The following is a 16,668-nucleotide window of genomic DNA, read 5'->3' as shown; positions in this document are numbered from 1 at the left end:
CTTTAGTACAATTTAAATGTTCGTACGATTTATTCTAAGTTGTATTTTTAGTTAACAGTTATATTTTTAGTTAAAGCTACTTTCATGTTGCTTCTAATTTCAGCTTACAAATTTCCTGCCAGAGTGTATTTTTAGATTCGCGGTTAAATGCAAATGAAGGAAAAGCAGTACTTAAAGGCGAAGTTCCACTGACTTTGTCAGAGAGCTAGAGATTCTGACTAGTGTGCGTTCGCCTTTTGGCTACACTCTCTCTAAGCTATTACTGTGCTTGGCTGTATTTCAGGCCCTTGATAGCTTTGCGATTTAGTTAGCATTTAAGGGGCCAACTCCTGTAGAATTTTTATAGCTTGGGTTATATCTTTTTATTTAAGCATTAGTTAAGTTTGCTTTTCTTAATACTCATGAGTTCAAGCCCAAGTGGAGGCTGTTCTGTATGTTCTGAGATAAGGCCACCTTTAGAACTTTATGAGCAATAAAGGGTAATTAAACCCTTCCCAAGCTTACGTGTCTGTCTCCTGAACTAAAGCAATTATTCGCTTACCAGTTCTCAAAGTTCCACACACATAGCTGTAAGTTCTAGGTTGGAACCTTATAAGTTATTAGGTACTTATGGATTATCCCATCAACAATGAAATAGCTGCCAATAGCATGCTTTAACACTACAGTTATTGTTAATTTATTAAAATATGGCAAAGCACACAAAGACTACCTGTCTGAGGCAAGGAATGCTTTCATGGAGGATTTTCTAAAGGAAACTGACTTTTTATGTTACACACGGGGGGAAAACCACAAAAAGGCCCATGCAGACAGCTTGTTCACACAGATTCAAATTCAGGCAGAACTATTAGCATTTACCAGTTTTAACCCCTTGACTGCCAAAAGACATGCCACACTTATTGTCTTTAATATTATTTTTAATTTTATTTAATATTATTTTTGTTATAGTAAACTGCTGCCATACTAGCAAGAACTTCTAAATTATAAATTATATATATACGAGGGCCATCCAGGAAGTAGATTACGTTTCCGTCTGTGTCCGCTAGGGGCGGGGCTAGCGCGGCCATCTTGGGGTCAGAGCGTTGCGCAGCTCAGTCTGCATCTAGCCGTGCTAGTGAGAGGTTCGTGCTGTGCTCCGTTCAGATACTGTGACGGTTTGAAATGTCTGCGTTAATTGAAAATCCCGCGAGCTGCGAGGTGCGCTCAGTAATAAGGTTTCTGACTGCAAAAAACTGTAAACCGATAGAAATCTATCGGCAGCTTCGTGAAGTGTATGGGGACAACATTATCACTGAAGGTGGAGTGCGTCAGTGGGTCATAAGATTTCAAAATGGCCGAACCAATGTTCACGACGAAGATCGAAGTGGGAGACCCAGCATAGTGACCGCCGAACTTCTCGAAAAAGTCGATGCTAAAGTCCGTGAAAATCGAAATTTCACAATAACGGAACTTTCTTTGAGTTTTCCACAAATTTCGCGAAGTTTGTTGCACGAAATCATCAGCGAAAAGCTTGGTTACCACAAGTTTTGTGCAAGATGGATTCCAAAAATCTTGACAGAGGACGACAAAAATCAGCGAATGGCTGCAGCGTTGAACTTTTTGGACGCTTACCATAAGGATGGTGACTCTTTACTCGATCGCATCGTTACTGGTGACGAAACATGGGTGAAACATGTGAACTGTGAAACGAAATTGCAATCAATGCAGTGGGGGCACACAAGTTCTCCCCAAAAACCCAAGAAATGCATGCAAACAATGTCGGCAAGGAAGATGATGGCGACTGTTTTTTGGGACAGAAAAGGTGTAATTTTGGTGGACTTCCTGGAAAGAGGCACTACAATAAACTCTCAAAGGTATTGCCAAACTCTCCAAAAACTCAGAAGAGCAATTCAAAACAAGCGCAGAGGAATGTTGAGCTCTAAGATCTTGTTGATTCACGACAACGCCCGGCCCCACACGGCAAATGTCACTCGTAAAGTTCTTGAATCTTTTAAGTGGGAGTTGTTTCCTCATCCGCCGTACAGTCCCGACCTGGCACCGAGCGACTTCCACCTATTCCCAGCAATGAAGAAGTGGCTGGCTATGCAGCGTTTTGATGACGACGCACAGCTGCAAGAAGAGGTAACGAAGTGGTTGAAGGCGCAGGCGGCCGAATTTTTCGACGAAGGAATTTCCAAGCTCGTACATCGCTACGATAAATGCCTTAATTTGTATGGTGACTATGTAGAAAAGTAGTATTTGAGTGTGGCTTTCATCTGTATATAATAAAATTTGTTTCCTATACTTTGTTTATTTTTTTATTCCAAAACGTAATCTACTTTCTGGATAGCCCTCGTATATATAAAAGTAGAAAGTAGTAAATCATAAAAACGTGCAACCTTGTTGGTCAAAAACTGCATGTTGAGCTGCAAATTTTACAATAGGTTTATAAGAAAAAGAGAGCTAAAAACGAGCTAGAGCCGTAAAAAGAACTTCCTAATTAGGAACAGGAATTAGGAACATTTGAACTTTCTAATTCCTGATATTACATGTAAAACAAAGTCAAGACAACTAAATCTAAGTAAAATGAAGAAACGTGTTTGTTTTAGTGGGTCATCAACTTGGTTGAAGGCTTCAAGCACTTTTCACTTGATAAGTTCTGTTTGAAACCTTGAACAGAGAAGACTGACCATGTTTTTCTATGTAAAATATTTCTATTTTATGTAAATTGGATAGTTTTTTTTTTTTTTTTTTTTTCCTTTTGCGTACATATTTTGATTTTGTTGTACAGGTTTTCTATTGTTTGTATAATGGATAGGTTTTTTTTCATGTACATTTTTTTATTTAACTTGAATTTAGTTGCTTTGACATTGTTTTACATGCAATATCAGGAATTAGGAAGTTCAAATGTTCTTTACGGCTGGCTCTAGCTAGTTTTTACCTCTCCTTTTCTTATAAATATATATATATATATATATGTAATATTTTGACAGGCAAGCACTGGAAATGATGAAGCTTAGCAATCTGGTCACTTCAGAGTACGGGTGTGGTTGTGGCGAAAGTGGAAAACATCGGAATTGAAGACACAGAATTTAACTTTTTAGCTCCATCTCTTTATTCAATGCAAATGGCAGGTCATTGAAGATTAAATATGCGATAGCAATTTGAACCAAATAGTATTAACTTTAAATTTACTGCAGCATACTATTCAAACAAAGGGAGGCAGATGAGAAGAGCGGCAGCATAGGTCTTAACAGCAGTAGAGGGAGAAAGCGGTCTGACGCAAAATGGCGTGAATTCTTCATTTATAGGAGCAGTTACATAACATGCCCAAATGTTCTCGAAAGTACTGGTCTAAGGGGAAGATCCTGAAATTGTGGAAATTTAATTAGAGGTCGCTTGTTTGCGTAGAGCAAAGCCATTGCATTTTTTTATATTTTGCATCTATATATAAACTAAAATAATAAATAATAGTTTTTAATTTGTAATAAATAATAATAATGGTAGAATTATGCAGTAACAATAGCATAATCAAAGAATCAACAAATTTGCATTTGCCATAATATAATGACATAGAAACTGCTTAAAAATGATTCAATCACTATCCAACCACTGCAATGAAAGAAAATCTATAGCTTTATTTATCATCTCTTATTATCTAATAAGGTAAGTAGATGTTATCATAATTGAACAAATATACTAACTCAAGTTTTTAAAGAATTAAATCTGAGAATCATCTTGCATTACAGAAAACAGTTATTAAACTATTTCATATTGAATATGAGAATGCATTACCTTCTTACCTTTCTGTCATATTTTTGTTTTTTAAAAAATCTCTGGCTTTTTTAAGGATAGGGGGGAAAATATTCCGAATTTTAGCAAGAAACAAAGAAATATCCTTACCTTTCTTTTGCTGCAACCCGATTGTATTAAAATAGCAAAATCTCCTATTTCATGTGGAACTTCATGTAGAAGAATTGTTGCAGTAGTAATTACACCAACACCAGGATTGACAATATATGATGCACCAATTGCTAATCCATCAGTGAAATTATGAAGAAAATCTGCTGCAAGATTTAAATAACCAGCAACCATGATTTCATCTTTTAAATCTGAAAAATATTAAAAGAATTAATATGTCTGAGACATGTAGCACATTTAAAATAAAAACTATATAAAAATATAATGCTCTTAAATTTTACAAAAAGAAAGAACAAAGCTTTCAATAGTTCTGTTTAGAGAATTTATAAATACTTTTGTATTGATGCAACTACCTTAGCACAATTTGGTGATTTTCTACAGATGAAGAGGTAAAAGTTACATACCGATTGCATGTTGGCATGACTTTTTTTTTTTTTAAATTTACAAAACTATCAAAGTGTCAATCAACAAACATTATCAATGTATCAAAATAAAAGACACTTTAGCAATTTGAAATATAAATTTTAATTTTTAAATACCAATTATATTACACATAAAATATATAACACATTTTTGCAAACCTATTCTGTAATTTTTTGCTTTGCTCTTCTTCCCGTGTACATAATTTTTTTTTTTTTGGCTTAAAAATCACAAAACTGCAGAAAATCAGTATTGCTCACTGGCTACCTATCAAAAGCATCTCATTATTATTCCCTTTTCTGATTTTGCTCCAAATTACTGTATTCTTACAGAAATTCTGCACAATTTCTTCCATTGCTGGCAAATTATACAAGCACATATTCTAAATTGAATTTAAAGCAAAAAACATCAGGCTTTGTCTAAAAAACCATTGAAACAAGGAATATAACAAAAAGAATGTGTACAAAAAGGGTGGCTTGGCTGAAGGACTGTCATGGGCATGGTGTCCTGAAGAATGGATGCACATATTGAAAACTTGGAAACTTCTACAATAGTGGTTACGATAATATGTATATATGTATTCCAAGTACCAATTTTTATTTACACTTGTGCGTGCTTGAAATTTAAGCAAAATCTATGAATGAATTATTTAAATCAGCAGTCCTTACCTTTTTTTTTTTTTTTTTTCCTTTTCTGTACCTCTTAATGAGACAGACTATAGTATACCCCTACTCCTCCCTTTAAGAATCCATATTCCTCGATCTTTCTTCGGTATTCTCACAATACATCTTACAATGCTTTTATTTTAAAATTGCAAAATTAATAAACTGTAATAAATTAAGTAAGAAAAGTATAAATTGTTCTTTTTCTGAGAATATTAATTTTTAGGCTGCTTTAAAGGAATTTTCGTTGATAGAATCTGTCCTTCTCATTTCATTTGGTCCAGTAATAGCCCTTGGAAGCTTTTCGAATGGGTTCTGATATTATATTTGACTTTCTTTGTAAAGTGAAGCTAATTTTTATGACAAAAATTTGTAAAGTGTCTCGAAAATTTTGGTGTAATTTATTTTCAATGCATGATTCTCAGAAATACAACGTTTTCAGCATACTGAGCATACATTCAGTTTTTCAGACTCCAGGCTGTTTGGAAAAACCTCAGTTTATTTACTTCTGAAAAAATGTTGGACTATTAAGCAAGTCCTTGAAGCCATTCATTATCACTGTGCATTTTCAAGCCCATTTGAAATGGGTAGTTTTCTGAAACTTGTTTGGAACAGATGCCAATCGGAATTATTCGATATAAATAGTTTCTGTTCTGTGCAAGTACATACTTCTTAAAAATTTATTAAATTTTATATCAGCAATACTTTACAATTTGCAACTTTAAAAGAAACTACATTTAAAACAGAGCTCCACACTTAAATTGATTTGGATATTACAATTTAAGGAAAAAGAGTTACTGACTGATTACTCACTAGATGCTAAAAATACAGTCGGTATATACATTATGTTGTGACAGAACAAAGAAGAGAATTATCATACCCAAATGAGTTAATATGACAAGTGCTGGCAGAGCTAGCTACAACTTATTACATTCCTTTTAAATATATTTTGGATAGTAATATTCGCATCGGAATTAGTCAAACTGACTCTCTATCTAATCAATACCAAATTTTAATTTTCTGAATATTTTGATTTTTATCAGCATTTATTATAACGTTTTGTTTATTTTTTGCATTTTTGATAATTTTCTCATGTACCCCTGCTTATGCCATCACGTACCCCCAGGAATACACATACCACAGGTTGAGAACCAATGATTTAGATTATGGTAATGTACGCCTTGTGTACGCAAGTATGCGAGAGAAGGGATATGAAGGATGGAAGGAAAGATTTTTTACAGAAACTGGTTTGTCACCCCATTATACAAAGTGAAGTCAATAAATAAGACATGCAAGGCAATTATAAAACAAACTAAGGAGATATTTGTCTGAAAACTATTTTTATTTATAAATATAAAGTTCACAATTATTTATACACCTGTAACATTGTTTTATGATTGTTCTAATAACCACCTACATAAAATTCTTTAGGTTGCTGTCTCTAGCACATTAGGTATTAATCTTGAACATCGTCGTCACATGCAAAGTGTTTGCCTCCAAAATGTTTTTTTAGTGGACCAAACGAGTAATGTTACTATTATAATTACATTTATAGAATCAATTTCTCAAGCCTCTGTACTGTTGAGTCTGTCTCAATCTGAAGGGGATGCCCACTTCAGCTTTCATCCACACTTTACAGCAAGTCTTGAAAGCATTTCTTGACCCAACTGTGCACAGCTTAACACAGGCCTGCGCCAAGACTAATCGGTGCTGTTGTACAAATGTCTAGTGAGCGCCTTTATGTAGTTACAATATTAAAGGGACATTGCTTATGGTTAACATTCAAAAATATTAACATAATACAGTCAAAAGTCGTTAATCCGGACTCGTCGGGACTTCGGCGATTCCGGATTATCGATTTTTTTGGATTATAGATCATCAGTTTAAATCTCGTAAGATGGCATGCAGAAATTCTAAAATTAAAAATATGAAACCGTAATTTATGAAATAAATAACAATTATGATCTAAAGCAGTGGTTCTTAACCGGGGGTGGGGATGCGGGAGAAGCCCCTACCTAATGATAAAAATTATTAAATATCATTTATTAAATTTCTTATAATGAAATATTTGAAATCTGCAATAGTGTCCCCAATACTGAAGCTCATAAAAATTGGTAGCACCTAGCTCACTTATCGGCAAAAGATACAGGAAAGAGCCGGTGCTGATGGGCGTATACACTACGCTACGAAAAGGCATGAAACGCTACAAACGAACGCAAACAGGCAGCTAGGTGCCGGAGAAAAGAGAAAAAAAAAGTTTGTGGGAATACAAGCATGACCTTCAAGAAACCTCAATAGCCACGAAGCCACGATAGAAGCGGAGAACATTATCCCAGCTTGTGCATGCGCTGAGTTCAACATGTGCTACTCCAATGAAATCTACGGATTCACAGATTTGTGTCTGCATCTACTGCGCCTGTGTTAGGCTGAGTCAACTATTGTGTCTGCGACATGTGTATTGTGTATTCTGACTTGTCCAGAAACTTCTTGAGACTAATACATTCTTAATTGCCCGTTCAAGCCGAATAGAATTCAGTGATATTACAAATGTAAGAACATTATATATATTATATTACATTATTTCTAAATAATTAAATCGATTATAGTGAACCCCACCATGTCAAAAAAACGACAATGGAACGATAAGTATGCCGGTTATGGATTTACCTGCACAACCGAAAAAGATGGCACGCAACGACCGCGATGCATTTTGTGTTCCAAAATATTTTCAAACCATCAAAGTTATTAGAGCATTTCAACAATGTGCATGGTGGCGAAAAAGCGCATAGCATGAACAGCTTGAAGTCAAAGAAGGCTGGGTTTGATACCAGTGGAACTATCCTAAAATTGTGCGGACCAGCAATTCAAAAACCTTTATTAGAAGCGTCATATCAAGTGGCATATTTATGTGCAAAAAAAAGAAAAAAAGAAACCTCACACGATCGCTGAAGAGTTGATTAAACCTTCTGCTTTAATTATTGCTAAAACAGTTTTAGATTCGGAAGTACATAAAAAAATCCAACAGATTCCATTATCGAATGATATTATACGATCGCGAATACAAGATCTCAGTGAAGATATTCTAATGCAAGTAATTGAAGACATAAAAATCAGTCCACTAAAAATAAGCATGCAACTGGATGAGTCAACTGATGTTGATAATTGTAGCCAACGTTTGGTATTTGTCAGTTATGTGAAGGAAAAAGAGGTGATAGAAGAATTTCTATTTTGTGAGCTGCTGGAGGTGAATACGAGAGGAACTGATATTTTCAATCGCATCAAAGATTTTTTTACTAAATATCAATTACCAATGAATGTGATTAGCTCAATATGCACTGATGGAGCCCCAGCAATGTTAGGTAAAAATTTAGGATTTTTATCACACATGAAATGAGAATTACCGGAAGCTATAATAACGCATCACATGTTGCATCGTCATGCACTTGTGTCGAAAGCATTGCCAGAAAGTTTAAAAACATCATCTAACTACAGCAGTAAATGTAGTAAAATACATCCGAGGGCGAGCGCTTAATCATCGCATTTTTCGTGCATTTTTCGAAGAAATCGGTGCTGATCATACCGTGCTCCTATATCACATCAAAATATGTTGGTTATCTAAGGGTCGCATGCTTAACAGAGTTTTTGAATTGCGTGAGGAAATTATTCAATTACTAACTAGTCAAAACTGTTATTTAGTAAAAGATTTTGAGAGTAATGATGCAATGCTGAGGCTGGCCTACTTAGCAGACATATTTAGCCATTTAAATGAACTGAATCTATCAATGCAAGGATTTGGTATAAATATAATAATATCTAGTAAAAAATCATCTTCATTTATCGCAAAATTTTGAAATTTGGATACGTCGAGTAGAAAAGGGGAATTTAGCAAACTTTCCCTTGCTTGATTCAGTTATTATGAAAAATGAAAAGAATGCAATTATACCCAACATTGTAATACATTTGAGACGATTGAGTGAATCATTCATTTTCTACCGGAAATATTACCAAAACTTAGAGATGGATACTGGAACCATTTCTATTTGACTTAAATTTGATGGATGATAGTGATCTGAAAAAAGATCATCTTATTGAAATGCAAGCAAGTGGACCTGTTCAAATGGAATTCGAACAATTAGAATTGCAACAGTTCTGGTGTTCACAGTTACAACGTTATCCAGAGTTGGCGAACGGAGCACTGCAGTTACTCTTACCCTTTGCTACCACCTACTTGTGTGAAATGGGATTTTCATCGCTTTTGCATATAAAAATCTAAAGCGAGAAATCGCTTAAATGCAAGTGATGACTTACGCGTATGTCTTTCAAAAAGGCACCTCGCTTCGCCAGTATAATAATGAACAAACAACAACAGACTAGTCTTAACTTAATTAATAAAAAATAATATTGTTTTGCATTTATATAAAATGTACAATGTTTTTCCATAAACAATAAGTTTCGCAAAAAAATGTATTTTTCTAGACTAAAAAATTTAAAACACATTTTTCAATGGGGTGCGCGAGATATATTTTCAGATTCAATAGGGTGCGACTTGCTAGAAAGGTTAAAAAAACACTGATCTAAAAGGTATCAAAAATTTACAAAAAAAAAAAAAAAAAGCTTAATATTTATTTGTTTACTTTATTAAACATTTCTTTCAATGTAAGTTGTTTAAGTTGCTTCGTTTCTCTTTAATTCTATAAACAGACATACTTTCTTGTTCAGTTACAAAGTTCCGCTGTTCAAGTCCCGTAATTGCTGTGCCGAGAATACCGACTAACTTGTCAATCGAAATTTTTTTCGTTTTCACTAACCTCTCTGTCACCTTCTTCATGTCTTTATCCATTTTCTGCAGCAATTCCACTTTTTGTTTGATGGACATCGAAACATACTTTCGTTTTGTAGATCCTTTGGGAGCTCCAGCATCGGAAATTTTATTTGACATAATCGAAAGTTCAAGTTTACTTTTATAAAATTGCTCTTACAGTCTGCAAAAAATAATAAGCCGCATCCAATTCGAAGATTAAGGAACAACGCAATCATCAACATTAACTGAAATAGATAATTAAGATAAGTTTAGCTTATACCGTCCATTATACATTAAACGTGCACGCGAAAACGTATTCTGCATTTGCGCATATGCATATGCGCAGTCATAAAGGTCTTACGTGCACACGTAAACGCCTATGCGCATGTGTCAACGCGGCACATGAGCAGAAAGTTTTTAGCTTTGAGGTCTGGATTATAGATCATTCCGGATTATGGGTGTCTGAATTAATGACGTTTGACTGTAACATGAAAAACCACAAAATTTAAGTTTTATCTTTTGTCTAAATACGCAAACATTTTGTGCTTTGTTAAAACCCACACATATTTACTGAAGAATAATAAATACATTTATGTTATAAAAAGCCATCTAACTGGTATAGTGGTTAGGGTTGCTCACTGCCGTGCCTAAGGTCCCAGGTTCGAATTTTAGAGAAGACGTGGATGTTTGTAAATGTACAGTATCCATGGGGCACTCTAAATATACAAGGCAAAAGTCCTCTTGAAAGGTTGGTGGTAGGGGAAGAAGGGTAGGTGAATGCTCGGACCCGCCCTCCGGATGCTCTTAATCAAAATTGGGAGGTGAAAAGAGCTAAATAGCACTGTCACCTGTAAGGTGCTCAATGCTGTTGCCAACAGCAGGTGTATCTTGCGCTCCTTGCCACAAGAAATTTAATGGGCTTGGGCTGACTCTGGTTAACAAGTGAACAATAGTCAACAACAACAGAAACATCATATAAAAAAGTAAAGCTGCAGCCAAAGCGAAATAATATTCTATACACATTGGATATTAAATATATTGCTGAAGACTATTATCTTAAAATTTAAAAAAAAAATTAGTATACAGACCCAATAAGTTTGCACTGAATAAATTGTTGTTCGCAATGTAGTTTATGACAAAGTTCAAACTATGATTTCAACAGGGCACAAAAAATGCTGTAGAGTTGATATCTAGGGATATATCCCAAATTCTTTTCTGCACACCGTTATGTTGTTGAAAACGATATAATGTAGAGTTTCAACCGCCGATGCTACAATTCTTTCAAAAGTTTGCAAAAACTGCAGTTCATGCATAAGATCTATACTATTTATATCACTTTGATTTTTTATTAGTTAATGCGTTTTGCAGTTATTGGCATAAGTTGAGCTGATCTTGTAAATATATGTGAACGAAAATACGTGATGGCGATGCATATGTAAGGGTACAGGGCATGCCGTAGATGCGTTACAAATTGATGTTAGACAAATTGCTTAGTCTCCATTTTGCGTTTATAGTTGCAATCATAGGAATTTGTGCAACATTAATCTTTTTTGTGACTTTTTTTAGTGATTGCTTGCAGTTATTGTTATTCTACATATATATATATATATATATAAAAAGGTAAGTGCAGTTACATACAGTCAAAAGTCGTTAATCCGGACTCGTCGCGACTTCGGCAATTCCGGATTATAGATCATCAGTTTAAATCTGGTAAGATGGCATGCAGAAATTATAAAATTAAAAATATGAAACTGTAATTTATGAAATAAAAAACAATTATGATCTAAAGGGTATCAAAATTTACAAAAAAAAAAAAAAAAAAAGAAAAAAAGCTTAAGATTTACTTGTTTACTTTATTAAACATTTCTTTCAATACAAGTTGTTTAAGTTGCTTCGTTTTTTATATGATAATACATTCTCTTTAATTCCATAAACAGACATAATTTCTTGTTCAGCTATAAAGTTCCACTGTTCAAGTCCTATAATTGCTGTGTCGAGAATACCGACTAATTTGTCAATCGAAATTTTTTCGTTTTCAATAACCTCTGTTATTTTCTTCGTTATTGGAAGCGAATTATAATGACGAGGAATTTGATTTAAATCATATCAAAGACGGAAATACTACATTTAGTAAGGAATTATAAGCCAAATAAAATAAAAACATCTGCCCTGAAGATAAGGATAGTGCTGACAGATCAACTTCCAATTCATTGCGTGCCGGGGCGTTAAAGATAAACAAACGTTAAAGTTTAGATAAACAAAGGTGTGTGTGTGTGTGTGATTATGGCAAAGCCTCGAGGGCTATCTGCCTAAGGGGAGGGATGCCTTCGTGGAGAACTTTCTAAGGGAAACTGGCTCGTATACACGTTACACATGGGGAAAACCACGAAAACGCCCATGCAGCCAGCCCGTTCGCGGGATTCGAACCTCGGACCAAACTACCAGTGTTCAGCGACTTTTACCGCTCGGCCGCTGGTGGGCAGATAAACAAAGGATATGCCTTTATCCATTTTTTGCAGCAATTCCACTTTTTGTTTAATGGACTTTGAAATATACTTTCGCTTTTTAGATCCTTTACATATATCAGAAATTCTATTTGACATAATCGAAAGTTCAAGCTTACTTTTATAAAATTGCTCTAACAGTCTGCAAAAAATAATAAGCCGAATCCTATTCGAAGATTAAGGAACAACGCAATCTGCAACATTAACTGAATTAGATAATTTTAGCTTAGCTTATATCGTCCGTTATACATTAAACGCACATTTGTAAACGTATTTTGCGCACGCGCACACACAAATTTGCAGCCGTAAAGGCCCGACGCATGCGCAGAAAGTTTGTAGCTTTGAGGTCCGGATTATAGATCATTCCAGATTATGGGTGTCCGAATTAATGACTTTTGACTGTATTATGTTAAACTTAGGTTAGCTTTAACTCAGAAAAGTAACTATTTGAGCATAATTACTTGAAAAGTGCTTTCTTTACATGAACCATTTATTTATTAAACTAAAAATCATTATCTTTCAAGAAGAAAGGATTGACATATTTAAGGAGTTCCATAAATTTAAAGCATGCCTATTTGAGATCTGAAGTGAAGTAAAAATATGCAAGGTATTTTGAAATCAAAAGTTGGCCAGTTTTTGATATTTAGCTACACAGAAAACTGAAGGAAAAGTGTTTCGCTATTTCATTATGTCTTATACACATACTTTAAATTTGATTTATTTACTTAAATACACAAAAGAGTACCACCACCTCCTTGAATTATTTGGTATTGATCTAATAGTTCATATATTTTCTAAGCAATGGTTTAAGATATACTCACTTTTTCAGAAGTAAGGTAAAATACTTCAGACAATGACTTCCTGAGTGTTTTTAAGAAGAAGCATTTTAAGCAAAAGTCCTTATAACAGTTATTTTCTACTTTTATTTTTACTTCCACATTCTTGGTTTTCATTTTCCCCCAGATATCAGAAGAAAAACAGAAAAAATTGTCTTGGAATGTAATGAAGAGAAAGTGAGAAGACTTAATAAAACAGAACTTTAAAATTAATCAGTTTCTCCAAAACCCAAAGAATACCCAACCTGACGATACTAGCACTAGTTGTCCAACAACGTCTCAACTGCCATTGAAATTACCGAAAAAACCTAATAATCAGAAAGAGTTAGAACGTGTTTTCACCCGGGAATTACCTTTAACATCAATGCAGCTGATCCAAAACAAACTGCAAAAATACTATGCATTTTCCTGTGCCTGATGATTCCAGATTATGCCCAAGTCCATTATTGCCATCCCAAGTTCAAGCCTTAATAGAAAAATGGTCCTGAATATTACCAAAAACCTGCTTTCGAGTTTTAGTTTTTCAAAAGACAAAAACAGACATAAATATTTTTTAGATGTACTGTTGTCAAAAATTGCCAAACAATGAAAGAGTTAATCTGATTTCTGAGAATAATTAGGAAAGAATAAACCTGTTAATTCGGAATTTCAAATTTTATTAAAAAAAAAAAAGAGCTTAACCCTTTCAGGATGGGCGTCCCATATACGCATTCCCTAAGAGCGTCTCTTACACCCGGGCGCCCCATCTACTCATCGCTAGAGATTGCATTCAGAGGCCAGGTGATGCGTATACACATTTTAAGCTGGAACATTTTTCTGAAGGCCACTAGATGGCATCCTATGTCCATTAATTTTGAAATGAACACAGTTTTAAATTCCTGACCTTGAGTTTGATATATTCTGCTTGACTTTGGTATTTTACTCATCAGCTCTTGCGAGGGTGGGGGTGGGGTGGGGGAGGCAAAGCGTAAACAGAGGTAAGTTCTTTAAATCACAGTGTGCTAACGAAAACATTCGCGGGTCTGATTTTATATCCAATTCCTTTTTTTTTATTCTAGTTTTTCCTTTACTATGTACAGTCTTTTAGGGTTAGTATGTGTAGTACTGTTACGTTTAGCATTGCCCTTCAGATATATTTCCGAAACCCTCACATCCAGTCTATTATGGCGGAAAAGCGCTATTTATCAGAGGAAGAATACATTTGTATCATCAATGAACCATTTATTAATGCAGATGAGAGTGATGATTCATTTTCTAAAGCATTAGAAAGTGATACTTCTCCGTTCTTTGAGATTTACCACAGTCTTCATTTTCAATTTTCTTACTTTTTACTGTAAATAGTCTTTATTGTGTTGTTTTATTAATTTAAAACTTTATTGATGGATTTTATCAATTAAAACTTTGGAATAATTTGAATAGCACTTTCGAAAATTCTTTTACAAGATAAGCAATTTTTAAAGTATATTTTCATGTAAAATAAAGTAAAAACATTATTAAGTGCTAATTTTAAGATATATAAAAGCTCAAGTAATAATCTAAAATGATACAAAAAATTAAAATGTTAGAAACAAAACTTTTTTTTATAAAATTAGGCTTAGTGATGCAAAACCTCCGTCGTGTACGGTGACTGCCTTTGATTCCCTTCCGTTCCGCACGAGTGTCTTAAACAAAGGTGCGCCGTCGCGATGTTATTGAAAGAATTATCTATGCTATTCAGTTTTTAGCCAAACAAAACTTTGTCTTCCGTGGTTCCAGTAACAAATTATTCGAAAGCAATAATAATTTTTTAAAGTATACAGAAATGATCACAAAATTTGACCCTATCATGTCTATATATATTAATAAAATTCAAAGTAAAAAATATGCGTCATTACCTTCGAGATAAACTTCAACAATTAGCCTATTAGGGGATAATATAAAGCAAAGTATTTTAAATAAGGTCAAACAGGCAAAGCATTTTTCTATTTTACTTGATTGTACCCCTGATGCCAGCTATAAAGAGCAGATAACAATTTGTATGAGGTACCTTAATTTAGAAAATACAGACATGAGTACTGAAGAAAGGTTTTTAGCATTTTGTATTGTAGAGACATTAGGATTATTTTTTGAAAGGAGTCATGAAAAATGAGCAGTGCCCTCGCCGATACCCCAACCACGGACCTCTCGAATACACGCCAAGTGTGCTGACCACTACACCATGAAGTCATGTTAAGAAGGCAAGAGAAATACCTTATAGTATTACAACAGATATGACCAGTGGAGGACAAACAACATTCTTATTAAAGACTTTAGAGCAGTGATTCTCAACCGGTGGTATGCAAGAGAAAAATATGTGGTATGCAAAGAAACAAAGGAATTTGAAATTAAATTTTAATTCAAAAGTCTCACAAAGAAAAAGAACAATTGATAGAAATTTCCTGTGATCAAACTCTAACTGAATATTTTAAAAATAACATACTTGTTAACTTTTGGCTAAACCAAAGATGTCTAAAAACAAAGATTTTCTTCCATGTTGTATTTGAATACTAAATACAGAATAAAATTAAAAGTTAATCCTAATTTACAGTTAAAACTAAGTGAGAAATTGATCTTTCTTAAACTGGCCCAAATTTCACACTAAATTTTAGAATTAAACTATAAGTATTATTAACAGTATTATAACTTAAATTTTGATAATTGCAATGGTAACCAATTTTTAACTGAATATTTTGTATTTGTGCATATTTAATACAAATAGCCAACAGGTTGTGAAAAAAAAGCAAAAAACACTTTTTTTTTTTTTTTTTTTTTTTTTTTTTTTAAACCTTTGAGACACTGAAAAATAATCATTGTAAAATGTAGTGGTGGTACTAAAGTTTTTCAATTTTTGTTCAGATGGTATGCGTTAGTCAAACATTGAGAACCGCTGTTTCAGAGGAAAATGGTTTAGATATTAGTAATACGAGGGTTGGAACTTTAATAGTGGCAACTATTTACTTACAAGGAATACAAAAGTGATTCATGTCACCATGTTTTACAGTCCTTCAATATAGTCGCCAGCATTGTGTACAACCTGTTTCCAATGATGTGGAAGTCGCAGAATACCTGTAGCAGCACCTGTTTTGTTGATACTTTGAATGGACCGGTCTACTGCCGCAAGAATCTCAGGAACAGTTTGGAAGCGAGTGTCACGAAGTGGTTCCTTCATCTTAGGAATTAAGTCATAGTCACAAGGGCTTAGATCTGGGGAGTATGGTAGATGGTAAAGCATTTCCCAGTCCCATCGCTTGAACAAATCAGTCACAGCTTGCGCTACATGCGGCCGAACACTGTCATGCAAAATGAGAGGAGCATTCTGCAGAAAGTGTCGACGTTTTTTTCTCAAAGCTGGTCGGAGATTGTGCTCCAAAAATGAGCAGTAATACTGCACAGTGATGGTCTGCTGTGGGGAAATGGTATGCGTTAGGATGACACCATCACAGTTGTGCATGAGGATTACCATAACTTTCACATTGCTGAGATTCTGACGAAATTTTGAACATCGCGGTGACCCGTGATGACGCCATTCG

The 16,668-nt window shown here is 34.3% G+C and overlaps 1 protein-coding gene across 1 annotated transcript in view; it reads right to left on the bottom strand.

Annotated features, from left to right (window-relative positions):
• Positions 1-16,668, bottom strand: part of LOC118193411 (zinc transporter Slc39a7-like) — a 76,955-nt gene that overhangs the window by 44,204 nt on the left and 16,083 nt on the right. Inside the window, exon 2 of the mRNA XM_085824955.1 lies at positions 3,880-4,088. Within this exon, the coding sequence (XP_085681081.1) occupies positions 3,880-4,088 (209 nt within the window). The remainder of the gene's footprint in view (positions 1-3,879; positions 4,089-16,668) is intronic.

Source organism: Stegodyphus dumicola, chromosome 10, assembly GCF_044657685.1.
Source record: "Stegodyphus dumicola isolate Sdum_Otavi_A_Nest chromosome 10, ASM4465768v1".
Lineage (NCBI taxonomy): Eukaryota > Metazoa > Arthropoda > Arachnida > Araneae > Eresidae > Stegodyphus > Stegodyphus dumicola.
The sequence above is the reverse complement of the archived record's forward strand: the minus strand, read 5'-3'. Positions and strand labels throughout refer to the sequence as shown.